This window comes from Geotrypetes seraphini, chromosome 11 (genome assembly GCF_902459505.1).
Source record: "Geotrypetes seraphini chromosome 11, aGeoSer1.1, whole genome shotgun sequence".
Taxonomy (NCBI): Eukaryota; Metazoa; Chordata; class Amphibia; order Gymnophiona; family Dermophiidae; genus Geotrypetes; species Geotrypetes seraphini.
The window spans coordinates 27,290,849-27,307,948 of NC_047094.1; the positions used below are offsets into that span (position 1 = coordinate 27,290,849).

Here is a 17,100-nt window from a genome sequence, read left to right on the forward strand (position 1 = left end):
CTAAAAATTAACCTTTTCCTATTGTGTGTCCCGGATGACGGGACATTCCAAAAATGATATAGACAGTGGATAAACAGTGTATATGGACTAATAAAGAGCCAGGAACACAAAATATTTGAATTTACAGACTTATGACTTATTTATATTATGTTTACAATAGCCGTAAATGATAACGGTGAATAATACAAAACTTTGCTAAAATAATTACGATTGGAATCAGCGTAACGTAAAATTTATTACAATAGGAAAAGGTTAAAGAAGTTTCTTACTGCACACCTGGTGAGGTAGTTTAGTACTGGATTATGTGGTTTTACAAGTTCATCCATAACACAGTGGCCACCGACATCTACTAATGAGACGCGTGTAAGCTCCTTTCCTTGCTTCGTCAGGCACTGCCAAATATATTAAAACACACACATTAAAAAAAACAATTAATAAGTAAGACTTCCTGGTAAACTCCAGAGATTCACTATAAATACAAAGGCTCTGGTACACCACACCTTCAACTCTGACTTCTACAAATATTAGGCTTTAAACCTTTTACTCTGGATCTAAAATATTATTTAATTTTGGATCTAGGACAAAGAAATGCCTATATAAGTTTAACATCAAGTGCACAGAAAGTAATGACAATTTGACTAATAAATCACTTGAAATTCCAGCTATAGGTACTTAAAATACTTCTAACACAATAAATGTCTGTTTTATGGCTTGCAATTTCCTTTATTCTGTTAAGTTTCTCCCATTATAAACCTCTCCTTCCTTGGATGGCATCCAAGTGACATCGGTTGAGGGCTAGAGGAATGTTTGGCACCATTCTTGGAGATAATGGTTGTTTCAGTAGCAGACACACTCTTCCATCCCTCCCTCCGTGACACACTCAAGCTCTGTTGGACAGGAGATCTGAACTCGAGCTTTCTGTGCCACAGTGACAGCCTGAACTATGGTACCTTCACAGTGCAACTGAAAGCTGTAGTAGTAGCAGAAGACCACACAAAAAAATGTAATACTTAAAAGTGACGTTGGAGTAAATGTTATCTTCAAATTTCATGATAATGAAAGCATATTTTTACCATTTCACAATCCAGCCCAAAGAGAGGACTAAGGTCTGTCACTTTCCCACTGCATCCTGTGTGTACAAAATCACGCAAGTTTGGCAATCCTGAAAAGTAAAAGCGAGCAGATGTTCAAACACAATGGAAGGGGCAAATCTTATGTGCAGAATCTCAGAAATTTAACCAGTGTTCATATTTCTTGTGCCAAGGGCTAAGATGCCACTACTATAAGTCGACACCCTTATGCTGTGTGGTAAAAGCCTATTTGATAATGGTATTTGGATGCCCAGATTCTGCTACAGAATGTTAATGTAACCCACTTTCACTATGCCTTACATTGAGGTGGCCAAAGTTACACCTGGCAAAGGTCCCCATAAACTTACAGTGTTCTGTAATTTATACTTGTAACTGGGAGCTCCGCCCATGCCCCTCCCTTGCTCCGCCTACATGAATGCCCACCTTGCATTTGTACACTATCCCCCGGATTTGGTATAGGTTGCCCAAAGTTGGGCACGCAATTTTGGGCGTGCAAACTAAATTAGATAATTAGGTGTTAAGAGTCAATTATTGGCATTAACAATACTTAATTGGCAGTAATTAGGAGTTATACGTGGTGATGGAACTAAAGCGCGCAGGACAACTGCGTGTGGACAAAGGAGCTCAGACAAATGCACGCAGGACGTCAGTGCGCTGGATTAAAAATTAAATTTAAAACGCTCCCGAGAGGGGGAACTCCCCCACTTTACTTAGAAATGTTGGCGTCCCCCCCTAGAGAGGAAACTGTAATTTTTCCCTAAAACAGGGAAAAATTACACTTTCCTCTGTAATGGGAGATCCCCCTCCCCGAAACCCCAAATGGCAGTGCCAACACTTCTAAGTAAAGTGGGGGGTTACCCCCACCCTCACCCGGAATGCTTCAAATTTAACTTGTAATCCAGTGTGCTGACGTCCTGCGTGCATTTGTCCGAGCTCCTTTGTCCGCGTGCGATTGTCACGCACGCTTTCATCTTGTACCGTTACACGTAGATTAGCCTTATTCTATAATATGAGCCTAAATTCCATAGTATGCAACTCCAAAGGGGGTGTGGCCATGGAAGGGGCATAGGCAGGTCAGAGGCATTCCCAGAAATTAGGCTCGTGTTATAGAATACCTGCATTTGCACAGTTAATGGCCATCAGTAGGATACAAGCATTTACACCAGCTTTAGGGTTTACTCTCAAAAAAGGTTAGGTGTGAAATGTGTACTAAGCTAATATTTTATACAAGTTGTTCCATGCAAAGCGCCCTTTACAGAATATTAGCTTAGTGTGTAACATTTTGGCTCCATTTTCAGAATCTAGCCCTAATTAAGTGGAGGGGCATAATAAAAAGGGACGTCTAAGTTCGTTTACGTCCATCTCGCAAGTTGTCCAAAGTTAAAAAGAGCCCAAGACACTTTTTTTTTACTTTCAAAAATCGTCTAATTATACGTCCTGCCGATCTGATCGTTCAAGCTACTAAATTGTCTATCTTTATACAACATTTCCGTCCAAGTCCAAAATGCCTAGAACAAGCCCTGTTGGACGTGGGAGGGGTCTGCAAAGTGATGGACTGCACACCCAGACATGCCACCTAAATAGTGGGGTACCTTAAAGGGCACTGCTGTGAACTTCACCATGGCTTCTCCTTACTACAGCTCCCTTATAGGTGATGGTGAGCCCCCCAAACCACCTCCAGAATCCCCTAGACCCACTTATCTATCACCCCAATAGCCCTTATGGCTGCAAGAGCCACTTATATGCCAGTAAAAAAGGGTTTTGGGGGTGTATAGGGCAGTGCACATATTTAAGTATCAATGCAGTGATTACAGGGGCTTATGGGCATGGGTCCTCCTCTCTATGGGTCCCTAACCAAGATGACTTAAGCTGCTTCCGGGCTGGACGACTAGGCTTTCCTATGCCAGGCAGCCACGTGATGATGGTCTGGAGGCTAAAATTTAAAGTTGTGAATAAAATTTTTATGGGGGTGGGAGGGGATTGGTGATCACTAGGGTAGTGTGTGGGGGTCTGTGTTATGTGTTTTCAGTGCTTATCTGGTGAGTTTAGGTGGGTTTTTGTGACTTAGACCATGTTTTACATGGTCTAAGTCACACCGTCCAAGTTCCGTCTAGGCTCTGTTGTAAAACTTTCGGTTTTACATGCTGTACGACTAAGTCTAAGCCGGCCCACGTCCCGCCCAACTCCCACCCTCAACACGCCTCCCAAAACCCCCGTTTATCTTTGGACGTTGAGCGGCACTATGAAGGCCTAGGTCGTTTAGAAATACGTCCAAAACCCGGTTTTATTATCAGCACTTGGACGTTTTTGAGAAATGTTTGTGCAAGTGCCGACTTAGGCCGGTTTTTGGATGTTTTCCTCTTTCGATTATGAGCCCCATAGTGTTTAGGATGCTAATGGATGCAACTGCTACTTTTTTCCATTATTTCCTATGGGGAAACTCGCTTTGATAAACGAGCATTTTGGATTACGAGCATTCTCCTGGAACGGATTATGCTCGTAATCCAAAGTACCACTGTATAGGGCAATCAAGCCATTGTAACAACACTGATGAGGTTGGCTCTGAGGCACCGTGGAATGAGGCATTATGACATCACAATCTCAGCTCTGGAATGTTGCCCTCATTGGGGTTCCAGAATCTTGCCATTCTTTGAGATGCTAGAATGTTGCTACTCTTTGGGTTTGGTTCAGGTTTCTAGTGACCTGGATTGGCCACCGTGAGAACGGGCTAATGGGCTTGATGGACCATTTGACTGACCCAGTGAGGCTATTCTTATGTTCTTGTCAAGTTAACTTCATGACCTGACCTAGGATGGGGTATCCCTCTTCCCTCATCTGCTCCTCAGACAGAAGGAATCTGGTCAGACCACGATTTTTACTTCCAGATTCTCCAACAGGTGAATTCTGCACATCCATGCTGAGGTCTAAAGCCTTCAGGTTACTGGGAACAGATGAATCTAAAAAAAAACAATCACTAATTTATCTTCCACAACTGAAAACCAAAAAGGACAATGTTCTGAATAAAACTTGTTTAAATAGAAATGCAAATGGAGCAGGGTACCTTGCCTGCTCAGGTATGATGGTTCTGCACAAGCCTCCTCTCTTATTTGCACGGTAGGATTTAACTGCAGTCCAAGTACTGCGCTGACAAAGTTAGATGGTGGACATGGTAAACCAAATCTCTGCCAATGAATTATTCAGAGTATTATGGGCAAAGCATGCCAGGTGAACAAACAAAATGAAACAAAGCTCTGTGCAAGAAAGCAGAAGGATGCATTCACAAAAATAAAAAGTTTCCAGCTCGATTCTATTAAAGTACTACAAAGAATATGGCTAGTGACTGGCTTTAGGAACCAGAGAAGGGAAAGTCTTGCCTGTCATGATGTTTTAATCCACAGTGCTGCATAATTTAATACTACAAAATAAAAACAGCATTGGTACTAAAATCAACCTCCAAAATAAAATCAGTGGTCAGGTGGTCAACAAAACATATGAACTTAAAGAATTTGTTGCTGGAAAATGTTGTGAAATCAGTTAGCTTAGCGGGGTTTAAAAAAGGTTTGGATAAATTCCTAAAAGGGAAGGCCATAGGCCATTATTGAAGGGGCTTGGGGAAATCCACTGTTTATTCACAGGATAAGCAGCATAAAATCTGTTTTATTACTTGGGATCTAGCTAGGTACTTGGGACCTGGGTTGGCCACTGTTGGAAACAGGATAATGGGCTTGATGGACCTTCGGTCTGTCCCAGTATGGCAATTATTGTTCTTATCATTTAAGCAGGGTGATTAGCTACAGATAAATAGGGAGAATGAACCACCCTAGAAAGATTCACAAGTTGTTTCATGTGAAACCCTTGCATTGGTTCTGTACTTACATGTCTGAAGATTTTCCTGAGGTGGGTGAGCTGTAGAAAGAAACTGGAGAAGTGAAGTCGACTTGCATCCTGTAGAATTAGAACCACAATGCCTGCCAAGCACCTTTGATGATAAAGATGGCACCAGCTAAACAAGATTAAACACTCCATTAGATGTTGGGGATTAGAATTCACCTGGCTCTATCATCTTCTTTCTAGCTATTTAAACATATTACAATAAATATTCAGTAGCAGTGTTACACAGGTTGGCCAGGGATGCAACAGAGGCAATGAATAGAGCCCCTCGGGGAAGCTAGGGAGGAGGGGCAGGAGGAATAGTGCCTACTGCTCAAGTGGGGACACCTAGAACTGGATGCACAAAGCTCCAGGCAACCTGGCAAAGAAATCTGGGTTAGAAGTGATTTTCTTTTGCTGGGTTAAACTCAGCACAATAGCATGCAAATCATATTCAAGCTAATTGTGCAGAGTAGTCCAGTAAAAGAGGGGAGGAACTGTGCTTGACGCTGCTCAGAAGAGCAAAGCAGTAGGCACAGTTCCTTCCCCCCATCCCTCCTGTCACAGGCTCATTCCTTCTCCTGCCGCTGCTGCTCTCCCCTGCTGGCTCATCTGATTGGGACTCCAAAGCCACATTCAGCTGAGCTGGCAGTGGAAGCCATGAACAGCCGTGCGAGCAGGACTCACCAGAGCTGCCAGTCAACTGAGCCAATCACCAGAGCCACCAATCAGCTCCATGCCGGCTTAGCTGATCAGCAGCTCTGGCAAGTACTGTTGGCGCAACTGTTTGCAGTTTCCCCTGCTGGCTCAGCTGATCGGCAGCTCTGGCAAGTACTGCTGGCGCAACTGTTTGCAGTTTCCCCTGCTGGCTCAGCTGATCGGGACTCCAGAGCCCCGATCAGATGAGACGGCAGGGTGAGAGTAGGGTTGCTGGCTCAGATGTGGAGTGTGGTTTTTTTTCTTTCTTTTCTAGTTGCTGTTGTGCATATGTTGTGTGTTTCCCATGCCTATATTAGGCACAGGACATACACTCATACAACAGCTACCAACAGCTCCACACCTGCTGTAAAAAAACTCCCCATTAAGAGGTGGGCATTCCCTTCTCTTCCCTTTTGAGCATTATAAGGAGTGCTCATTTAAATACGAATGAGCTCCTTGTAATGAATTTGCATAGGGTTCTCAGTGGCTGCTACCACTATTGGTAGAAGCCCTGGAGAACACTTTTGAGCATCGCAAGTGGAGCTTATTTGCAAGTAAGATTGGTTTTGACCACTCTTACTTGCACAGAAAACATTTGAGCATCTGGGCTCTAGTAGCTTGTGTTCGGGGCCCTTAAGACAGGATCTCCAGCCCTGGATCCTCACTGCAATGACTGGAAGGCAACATAAGATAAAGAAAACCATCTCCGGGAAATTGTGAACCAAGGTTTCTTGCATCAAGTTCTGGCTGGAGCCCCAAAAGGAGGAGGAGGAAGAAGAAACTGCTGGGTCAAAAATGTTAAATAGCATAATTTCATATCAACAAACTAAAGAACCTAAATCACGTAACAAATTTTGAATCAAAATGCAACAAACTGTTAAAAAAAGGAAATTCTTCCAAACTGGCAATCTAATGTACAATCCCACTCCCCAACACACACACACACAACACCCCCCCCCCTCACAACTGGCACACTGATCTACTGATCATGTCGAGGTGATCTCTGACCTTCAGGGCAGTCTAAGAAAGACAGAAAAATCTGTTGTCAGTTTTCCAACTGCTAATGTGTCTTCGGTGACCCATATTTCTGGAGCTCCTGGCATAGCCTTAATTCTTAACTTGTCTATGCCTGTGTCTCAACCAGCTCCTGTCAGGTTGCCTTCATCATGCAGATCACAAACCAAGAAACAGCTATGCACATGGCATGCTCAAACCAAGTCTAAGGGGCCCTTTTACTGAAGCTTAGCACATGAGTGCGCAAAGTACCATGTGGCCCATAGGCATATAAATAGGATGCTCAGCTTTAATAAAAGGGCCCCCAAACTGGAAGGAAAAGTTAACTTCTGACATACCATCATACCCAATTTCAAAGTTTTTTTGGTTTTTTGTTTTAATATTCTTTATTCATTTTTAAAACTTCAATTGTGCACAAAAGATGATGCATTTACATAAATTAATATCATTACAGCACAATATACTTAATAGAATAAAGACAAAACGTATTTTCTCCCACCCACTTTTCAATTTACAAACACCTCATAAAATACTTGTAATCAACCCTTCTATATTTCTTAACAAATGCCTAAACATATCCCCCTCCCTGGATGTGCATGTTTTCCCCAAATTATACAAATAAATCAATCTTTACAATATTTGGTTAATGGTTCCCAAACTTTCTAAATTTTTTATAATAACCATAAACTTTTCCATTTTAAAGATATAACATAGGGATTCCCACCAGAATGAATAATTTAATCTATCCCAATTTTTCCAATTCTTTAAAATAAGCTGCATGGCAACTTCCGTCATTATAAACAAAAGTTTGTTATTTTTTGCCAAAATTTGACTTTTTGCCCTCATAGATGTTCCAAATAAAATGGTATCATACGATAGTGCCACTGGATTTTCTAATAAATTATTAACCTGATCCCAAATCGATCTCCAGAATTTTAGTATCAAAGGACAATAGTATAGTAAATGATCTAACGTCCCAACTTCCAGATGACAATGCCAACATCTATTAGATTTAGAACTATCCACTCTATGCAAACGAACTGGGGTCCAAAATACTCTATGTAATAAGAAAAACCATGTTTGTCTCGTAGATGCAGACATTGTACATCTTAACCTCCAAGACCAAATACGTTTTTAATATACCTGCAAGAGGGAGTTGGAAAAAAAATACAGCTTTTCGGCTCCTGCTGCTGAAAATACATAGCTCAAAGTACCTTGGCTGAGCTGCGTGGTGGCGTTTTCCCAGAGTGGCATAACGAAGGAGCTCGTGTATCTGCTCATGGCTGATTTCTCCATTAACATGAAATAATGCAGGAGACACAAAAGCTATCTGCAGAAGAGTTCATGTAAAGAACAAGGTCACCACCAGCAAATAAAAGCAAGAAACATGGTTTCAATTAAGTTTGATTTCTTTTTTTATTGCAGCTGAGGTTGATTTGATCATATTGTAATGTGCCATGCTAACTCAGCTTGGATAGGTACTTCAACTTAGCTGATCCAGAGTAGTTCGATGAAAATGTTACCCATGGATATATAGCAAATAATACATTCTCAAAAATGGCATTAAATACTGAATAAAAGTTATTTTATCTGTAAATCAGGCACTGGCACATACCTGGAAAATCTCTTTTCTCTCCCCCCCCAACCTCTGTGGAACTATCTGATTCTGTAGTGGGGATGCATGGCACACAGAAGACAGTCTCAAATGAAAGAGCGCTATGTTTTAGCACTATTCTATTCCTTACATTTCTATACCATCTCTACTTTCAAAATGAGGACCAAAAGTGGTTTACAAAATATGAAGCAGGTTTATAAACAGAACAGAAAATAAAAAGCCTTATTGACTAAAAATTGAGCTAATCTTAGCTCATAAATTTGTTAAAATAAAGTGTCCTGAGATTTCAAAGAAACAGATAGAAAAAATTTAAACATGGAATCTCAGCCAGGATAGCATTCCAAACTGAGACTGTCTTAAAGGAAAAAGATTGCTCAAGACTCTTTTTTAAATGGATAGCTTTAAATGAAGGGAACATCAAGATAAAATTACATTACATTACATTAGTGACTTCTATTCCACCTATACCTTGCAGTTCAAGGCGGATTACAAAAGAGCTAACTGGACATTTCCAGTGAAGTTACAGTATTTTTTTTTGTTATAAAAGAGGTGAGAAAGCTAGATAAATTCCGGTAGAACTTGCAATTGGATTGTAAGACGACTGTACATTTCTAGGTAATAACTTGAAATTGGATAGTAAGATGACTGTACTTTCTAGGTAATATAACAAATACGTTACAGTTAGGTTACAAATAAGATTCTTGGTTGGTGTTTTGAGGAGGGAGAGATTGCCTAATTGGAGGCTTTGGGAGGGGAATTTACCTGGGAGGAGGGGGAAGAGGATAAATTTTTTGAAAAGCAGGGTTTTGATTTCTTTTCGAAATGATGGTATTATCTCTGATGAGAAGTGATAAAAAAAAATTAAGCCATAAAATAAAGCTCCTTAGGTATGCTGTTAACAATTTCTGTTTTCTGTTTTTAACTTATTATTACTAAGACTAGTCTTTAAGCCCGTTACATTAACGGGTGCTAGAACATATGTGTGTGTGTCTGTCTTTCTTTCTCTCTCTCTCCTTAGCCGCTTTCTTTCTTTTTCCTTGGCTGTCCATCACCACCCCTTGCCTGCTCCCCCTGTCCATTTTCCCTTCCTTTTACCTCCACTGTGTCCACCACCACCCCTTCACTGCTCTCCTTATGCAGCAGCAGCCCTTCTCCCTTTGTTTTACCTCCCCCCTGTCCAGCAGCACCTCTTTCGTTCTCCCCCTGTCCAACATTAGTCCTCCATTCCTTTTTCTTCACCTTCCCTGTCCATCAGCATCTCTTTCCTTCTCCCCCTGTCCAGCAGTAGGCATCCCTTCCTTTTTTATCCTCCCTCCTCCTTCTTATCCCTATGATACTCTTACCTTGCTCTGCCCCTGATCAGAGGTTCCCGACAGCACCCCAGTTGCACCCATTGGAAAAGTTCCCACTGCCGCATCCCGCACCCCTCCTGACGCGGCTCCCGCTGTCCTTTCTGTCTCTCTCTGTCCCTGGCCCCCTTTGCCTGTCTGTCTTTCTGTGTATCTCCCTGCCCCTGTGTCTTTCTTCTTTTCTTTCTGTCTCCCTTCCTCTCTCTGTCTGTCTGTCCAAAGCAGCATTCCATCCCCCTCCATTTCCCTCCCCCCACACCAGTTCCCTGTGCACCTGCCCCTGTGTCTTTCTTATTTTCTTTGTGTTTCCCTTCCTCTCTCTGTCTGTCTGTCCAAAGCAGCATTCCATCCCCCTCCATTTCCCTCCCCCCACACCAGTTCCCTGTGCACCTGCCCCTGTGTCTTTCTTATTTTTTTTGTGTTTCCCTTCCTCTCTCTGTCTGTCTGTCTGTCCAAAGCAGCATTCCCTTCCCCTCCATTTCCCTCCCCCCTCCACCAGTTCCCTGTGCAGCAGCATTAGCGTTTCCTCTACCCCCCCCCTTTCCCTTCCCGCGGTCCGGACTACAAAGATGGTGATTCCAGCAGCGCTTGCATCAGTCTCCACACGCTGCTTCGGGCCCTTCTACTGCCCTGATTTACTCTGGCACGTCCCTGATGACATCATCAGAGACGCGGCAGAGCAAATCAGGACAGTAGAAGGGCCGAAGCAGCGTGTGAAAACTGATGCACACGCTGCTGGAATCGCCATTCGGGTCCGCGGGAAGAGAAGGGGGTGGGCGGCAAAGGAGGAACGGAGATCGGCGGTGGCGGCAGGAGGAACGGAGATTGTCGTCTGGCTGCGGTCCGACTTGTGGAGGCGATAGGCTGGTGACGTATTAGCGCACATGCGCACTCCTTCGGCCACAGACCTACAGCGCACAGAACACGCAAATAGGAGTGCGCATGCGCGGCTAGCTCTTTATTATATTATAGATTGTTTGTCTCCCCATAATTTGTTTTTAATTGTACATCGCTTAGAATGTTTTATATAGGCGATTTATCAAATAAACGTGAACTTGAACTTGAAAGCCTTAAAGACTAAACAAGAGATCTTTAAATGTATTCTCTCACAGATTGGGAGCCAAACGTAGTCCTTCCAAATATAAGCCAACCAGTTGTATTTTGTATTAACTGAAGTCTACTTCTCAAGTGAGCAGAGAGACACACATACAATGAATTGCAGTAATCAAGGCGAGATAATATAATATACAGGCAGTCCCAATTTACAGACGTCCAACTTAGGGCCTCTTTTACAAAGGCGCGCTATGCGTTTTAGCAAGGATTTGGTGCGCGCTAACGCGTCAATAGGATAACATGCATGCGTTAGCATTTAGCGCGCTAAAAAGCTTGGCACATCTTTGGTTGCAGCTTCATTTGATTTCACTGAGCTGTATTTGCAGTGGCATAGCTTCCTATATTTCTCCTGTAGCAGATTCAGGAATGATGCATGGCCACATTAAAAACAGTGTGTGGTTGTGCATGCTCTACCTTAGAGGGAACACTGGTAGGGACAGTTGGCCCTTTTATCAGCTGGGAGCAGAGGTAAGCAGCAAGAATCTTAAAATCTACAAATTCTGAGTTACATAAAATATGACTTAAGAACAGCTGACTGGCAAGGGGGTACTCCAGGACTGAGTTGAGAAACACTGGCTTGGCGTACCAAATCCACATAGAGCATATTTAGAGACAATTCACTGAGACAAGCTTAGTAACTTTTTATGTATGCTTGTTTTGTTTTTGTTTTTTTTGTTTTTGTTGGGTTTTTTGTTTTTTTACTGTACAATCAATGTTATGGAAAAATGCCAACAATATTCAGTGGAAATATCCAAACAGCTCTTTAATATTAATGTAATAACAATGAAAATCCTCCTTAATTTTTTTGATTACCTTCACTTTGATTGGCTTTTTGCATGCATTTGTGTTTTTTCCATCCTTTTCTATCTTTTTCTTTTTGAAGTCAACAGCAAAATCTTCATGCTCACCATCTCTTTCACACTCCTCATCCATTTTACCTCTGATCACCGCTTAGGATTCTATACAGCAAAACATCAAGATGCAATTTAACTTAACAACTGACTGTTTTATATGAAACTAGAAAATGACAAGGGGAAAAAAATCTGTCCCCTTCACCGCAGCAACCAACCTTCCCTCTCGTCACCTCACTGCCCTTCGGCACCCCTCATGCGGTCCGTGTATCTCTCTCCCTCCCTCTTACCTTCTCGGAAGTTGCGTCAGAGAAGCTTCTGCCCACACACACGCACGCAGGCTTCAGCGACTTTCAACAAGTACTCTGAAACCTTAAAACGCGCCGCAAAGGTAAGGGGGAGGGAGGGAGATAGATTCATAGAAAGCAGGGAGGGGGTTGCGTGCGATCGGTGACCGCGCGCATTCCCTCCCTTAACTGCGGGGAACAGGCCATTCACCACTCCACGGGGCGGTGGATGGCCTTGTCCCCACACCTGCAGTGAGCACCTTTCTCCCCTCCACCGTTTTGGCGGGTAACATCTACCATGTCATCCTCTATATGAAACCACCAGATTTCTGGAACTAACCTGCTGGTGTCATATGTTTAGTTTATTTTTATTCATTTGATCCACTGCTTTTCCTATATTTTTATTCATTTGATCCACTGCTTTTCCTATAAAACAGCAATACTGTTTACTCATTCCAGAAAAAATGTTGAGAGAATAGAAATAGACCTATGGAGATTAAGTGAATGTCAAAGGATAATGAGAGGCCATTAAGGGGTCCTTTTACTAAACTGTGCTTAGAAACTGGCTTAGCACGACCTTACAAACCTTTTCTTTGCATAAGCCCATTTCTAGCATGGCTAGCAAAAGGAGCTTTTTTCAGTTTATTTATTTATTTTGATTTCTATCCCATCCTCCCGGGAGCTCAGAAAAAGGTTACAAGCCAACATTCACAGTATGTTACATTGGACAGTACGTTTGGCAAAACAATACAATACAATATACTACACTATAAAACCATACAATACAGTAGCATAATGACAAGGCTGGACAGTACAGTAACTTAAGGACAGCTTGGGTGGGGACATTCATAGGAAATTCCTGGGGAGTAATACAGTAGATTGGACCAGAGGTTCACCAACTAGTGGTTGTTGGTGGGAGAGTTGAGGGGATTGTTTGTGGCTGGACCTTTAGTTGAAGAGAAAGGTTTTCACAGTTTGTTTCATTAATGACCATACATATGGCTACTTAAAAAAAAATTATATTACTAGCTTATATAAACAAATCAAAAATATCACGTTTGAGCCTTAACGAACAGTAGAAAGGAAAAAGGGGGGAGAGAGCCTTGAAACAGCCCTGGTGGCGAAACATGATCGTGTCGGCTTGTTCATTCCCTCCCCGACATGTCCACAAACCTAAGTTTGCTAACTTTTTGAAATAATAAGTTTGAAGACACAACATTTAATAATATTTATTGAAGATAGAAACATAGAACATGACGGCAGAAAAGGGCCACGACCCATCTAGTCTGCCCACACTAATGGCCCACCCCCTAACTACCTCCATGAAGAGATCCCACATGCCAATCCCATCTTTTCTTAAAATCTGGCACGCTGCTGGCCTCAATTACCTGTTGTAGAAGATTATTCCAGCGATCAACCACCCTTTCGGTGAAGAAATATTTTCTGGTGTCGCCATGAAATTTCCCACCCCTGATTTTCAACGGATGCCCTCTTGTTGCCGTGGGTCCTTTAAGGAAAAAGAGATCCTCTTCCATCTCGATACGGCTTGTGACATATTTGAATGTCTCGATCATGTCTCCCCTCTCTCTTCGTTCCTCGAGTGAGTACAGCTGCAACTTACCCAGTCGTTCCTCATACTGTAGATCCTTGAGACCATCCTGGTGGCCATTCGCTGAACCAACACAACTCTCCGCACATCTTTTTAATAATGCAGCCTCCAGAATTGTACACAGTATTCCAGATGGGGTCTCACCATGGATCTGTACAACGGCATTATGACCTCGGGCTTAAGGCTGACGAAACTTCTACGGATAACGCCCATGATTTGTCTAGCCCAGGATCAAGCTTTCTCCACTTGATTGGCAGTCTTCATGTCTTCGCTAATGATCACTCCCAAGATATGTTGCATCCATCTGAGGGTAATCAAGGAACTGAAAGGGGCTATAGCTGAATTGCTCCAACTAATAGCCAATCTGTCGATCAAATCAGGAAGGATTAAGGAGAGGCTGGAAAGTGGCAAATGTTATGCTGATCTTCAAGAAAGGTTTGAGGGGAGATCCGGGAAACTACAGACCGGTGAATCTGACCTCGGTACCGGGAAAGATGGTAGAGGTGCTGATAAAGGACTGCATCATTGAACACCTTGACGGACACAATCTGATGAGGACCAGCCAGCACGGCTTCAGTAAATGAAGATCTTGCTGGACGAATTTGCTGCACTTCTTCTAGGGAGTAAACAGGCAGATAGACAAGGGTGACCCGGTCGACATTGTATATCTGGATTTTCAGAAGGTGTACGACAAGGTCTTGCATGAACGACTACTTCGAAAAATTGCGAGCCATGTAATCGAGGGTGAAATACTCACGTGGATTAAAAACTGGTTGGCGGATAGGAAACAGAGAGTGGGGGTAAATGGACAATACTTGGACTGGAAAAGCATCATGAGTGGTGTGACGCAGGGTTCAATGCTTGGACCTGCGCTCGTCAACATATTTATAAACGACCTGGAAATTGGTACGACGAGCGAGGTGATTAAATTTGCAGACAATGCAAAGTTATTCAGAGTAGTGAAGACACAGAAGGATTGCGAAGACCTGCACTGTGACAAACATGCTCAAGAAATGGGCTGCGACATGGCAAATGAGGTTTAACATGGATAAGTGTAAGGTGATGCATGTCGGTAACAAAAATCTTATACATGAATACAGAATGTCTGGTGCAGTACTCGGAGAGACCCCCCAGGAAAGAGACTTGGGAGTACTGGTCAACAAGTCAATAAAGCCGTCCGCACAATGTGTGGCGGCGGCGAAAAGGGTGAACAGAATGCTAAGAATGATTAAGAAGGGGATCATGAACAGATCGGAGAAGGTCATCATGCCACTGTACTGGGCCATGGTATGCTCTCACCTGGAATACTGCGTCCAGAACTGGTCGCCGTACATGAAGAAGGACACAGTACTACTATAAAGGGTCCAGAGAAGAGCGATTAAATTGTTAAGGGGATGGAGGAGTTGCCATACAGTGAGAGATTAGAGAAACTGGGCCTCTTCTCCCTTGAAAAGAGGAGACTGAGAAGGGACATGATCGAAACATTCAAGATAATGAAGGAAATAGACTTAGTAGATAAAGACAGGTTGTTCACCCTCTCCAAGGTAGAAAGAACGAGAGGGTACTCTCTAAAGTTAAAAGGGGATAGATTCCATACAAACGTAAGGAAGTTTTTCTTCACCCAGAGAGTGGTAGAAAACTGGAACACTCTTCCGGAGTCTGTTATAGGAAAAAACACCCTCCAGGGATTCAAGACAAAGCTAGACAAGTTCCTGCAGAACCAGAATGTACGCTGGTAAGGCTAGACTCAGCTAAGGAACTGGTCTTTGACTTAACAGCCGCCGTATGAGTGGACTGCTGGGCCACTGGTCTGACCCAGCAGTGGCAATTCTTATGTTCTTAAGTACTTTCACTATTCTTTCACAGTAAATCAAAAAATTTAAAAAAACGGGACTACGACACTGTGGTATAGCATTCCAGCTATTTTTGGCCAACAAGTGTTACTTCTTACATCCACATGCAAAAAAAATTGTGATATTTTTGATTTGTTTACATAAGCTAGTAATATAGATTTTTAATATCTTATGCTTATTTAAAAATGTCTTCAATTTTGAGTGCCTTTGATACTACTTTAAAAAATTACCATGGGAGTACTTACTGTCTTCTGTTTAGATAGCAGTAAGAGCATCTGCGTTAACCAGTTAGCATGTGGTAATGTGGATGCACTGACTAGTCAATGCAGAAAAGCTCACTCTCCACCCCCTGATGGATGCAACAACATGAAATGCTTTAGTGCATCCCATGTGAGGCTATTTTTGCTGTGTTAAGCGCACAGCTTCATAAAATGACCACTTAGTAAAAGCTTACAAGATCTATATACTGTACCTCAGGAATAAGTTGTAATGTTCAATCAGAAAGCTTTTAAGATTGAGATTACTTAATATGTTATATCTAACAAAACGGACTCATTCTCAAAAGCTCAGTCCACAGATAGGCAGCCCAGCCACTTTTTGGGCTAGGGACTGACTTCATTAATTCTTGCCCCATCGGACAGAGCCACCCGATGAAAAGGTTAGGTGGTTGTTGCGTGGACAATCCTAGCAGGCCATTGGATTACATTTGGAAGCAGGGGGTCACCAGAGAGAACCTCTGCCTCTTTCTCAGCCTCTAAAAACAAGCAAATGCTCATTCTTCCATAAATTGGTTACTCCCTCTCTCTATCATTCTTAATACATTTCTGCCTAGCTTTCTAGCGCTATGCCTCCTTCAGATGGGCATCTCAGCCCCGTTCTAAGTCCCTAAAATAAGTAAAAGTTTATTTTTCATTAAATGGGTTACTCTTTCTATAAGGTACCTTCAAACCATAGCTGGGTTGGGTTGGGGGGGAATACCTCAAGGGCTCAGGGCCCCTTTACTTTCATGACTAGCAGGGATGCCAAACCTTGCCATTCCATGATGTCTCCTACCTAAGTTGCATCTGCAACAGCATTTAATTCAGCATGTACAGGAGAGCTGTCATTAGTTGCTAAAGCATGCCTGTTAAATTATGTGCTGCTCATTCAGCACAGGAGCAACTCAGGCAGGAGATATTTTTGGCAGGTGGGGCTTGGCATCCCTGCTAGCAAAGGTGGGGAAGGGGGAGAAAATATCAGTCCACTTTTGGGACCCCCCAAAATGGACCTGGCTATGCCCCTACCTCAAACTTTTCATCATTCTTACCTTTAGTACATTTCTTCCTAATTTTGTAGAACTACATCTCCTTCATCAGGTGGGTGCATCGGGGGGTCTTGCTTTGGAAAGCTTGGCAGAAATGTATTGTCAGTCCAATAAAAAAACAAAAGCATTACCTACCTACAACTTAGGTCGTTAATGTTTATTGAAAGAAAAATAAAACCAGCAACAACAACAAAAAAAGGTGTACACTTCCAAGACATCGCAGGATAATTAGATCCCAGCAGCATGGACGTGTCCGTTTAATGCCCGTTCCAAACGGTCCGTGTGTAAACACTAGGAAGTTCTGGACTACAAATCCCAGAATTCTTGCTGGTGACGTAAGGCACTGTGCGTCCTCGTCTTTACTCCCTTCCCCCCTGTTACCTGGAGGGGCGGAATGCCCAGCTTGCAAACATGTTTAATAGGCGACTGCTAGTTCCCCTGCAAGC

The 17,100-nt window shown here is 42.7% G+C and overlaps 1 protein-coding gene across 8 annotated transcripts in view; it reads right to left on the reverse strand.

Annotated features, from left to right (window-relative positions):
• The window catches only part of REXO5 (RNA exonuclease 5), an 85,708-nt gene that overhangs the window by 68,400 nt on the left and 208 nt on the right, over nt 1-17,100 (reverse strand). For 2 of the 8 annotated variants that reach the window (XM_033962920.1, XM_033962917.1), the window contains exons 2-8: nt 11,565-11,710; nt 7,889-8,004; nt 4,968-5,094; nt 4,153-4,273; nt 3,899-4,048; nt 1,074-1,162; nt 277-392 (exon numbers count right to left, since the gene is read on the reverse strand). In XM_033962920.1, the coding sequence (XP_033818811.1) occupies nt 277-392; nt 1,074-1,162; nt 3,899-4,048; nt 4,153-4,273; nt 4,968-5,094; nt 7,889-8,004; nt 11,565-11,684 (839 nt within the window). In that variant the 5' untranslated portion in view covers nt 11,685-11,710. Of the gene's footprint in view, nt 1-276; nt 393-1,073; nt 1,163-3,898; nt 4,049-4,152; nt 4,274-4,967; nt 5,095-7,817; nt 8,005-11,564; nt 11,711-16,657; nt 17,011-17,100 lie in introns of those variants that run through there. The other 6 variants (XM_033962922.1, XM_033962919.1, XM_033962923.1 and 3 more) reach the window with 6 other exon arrangements.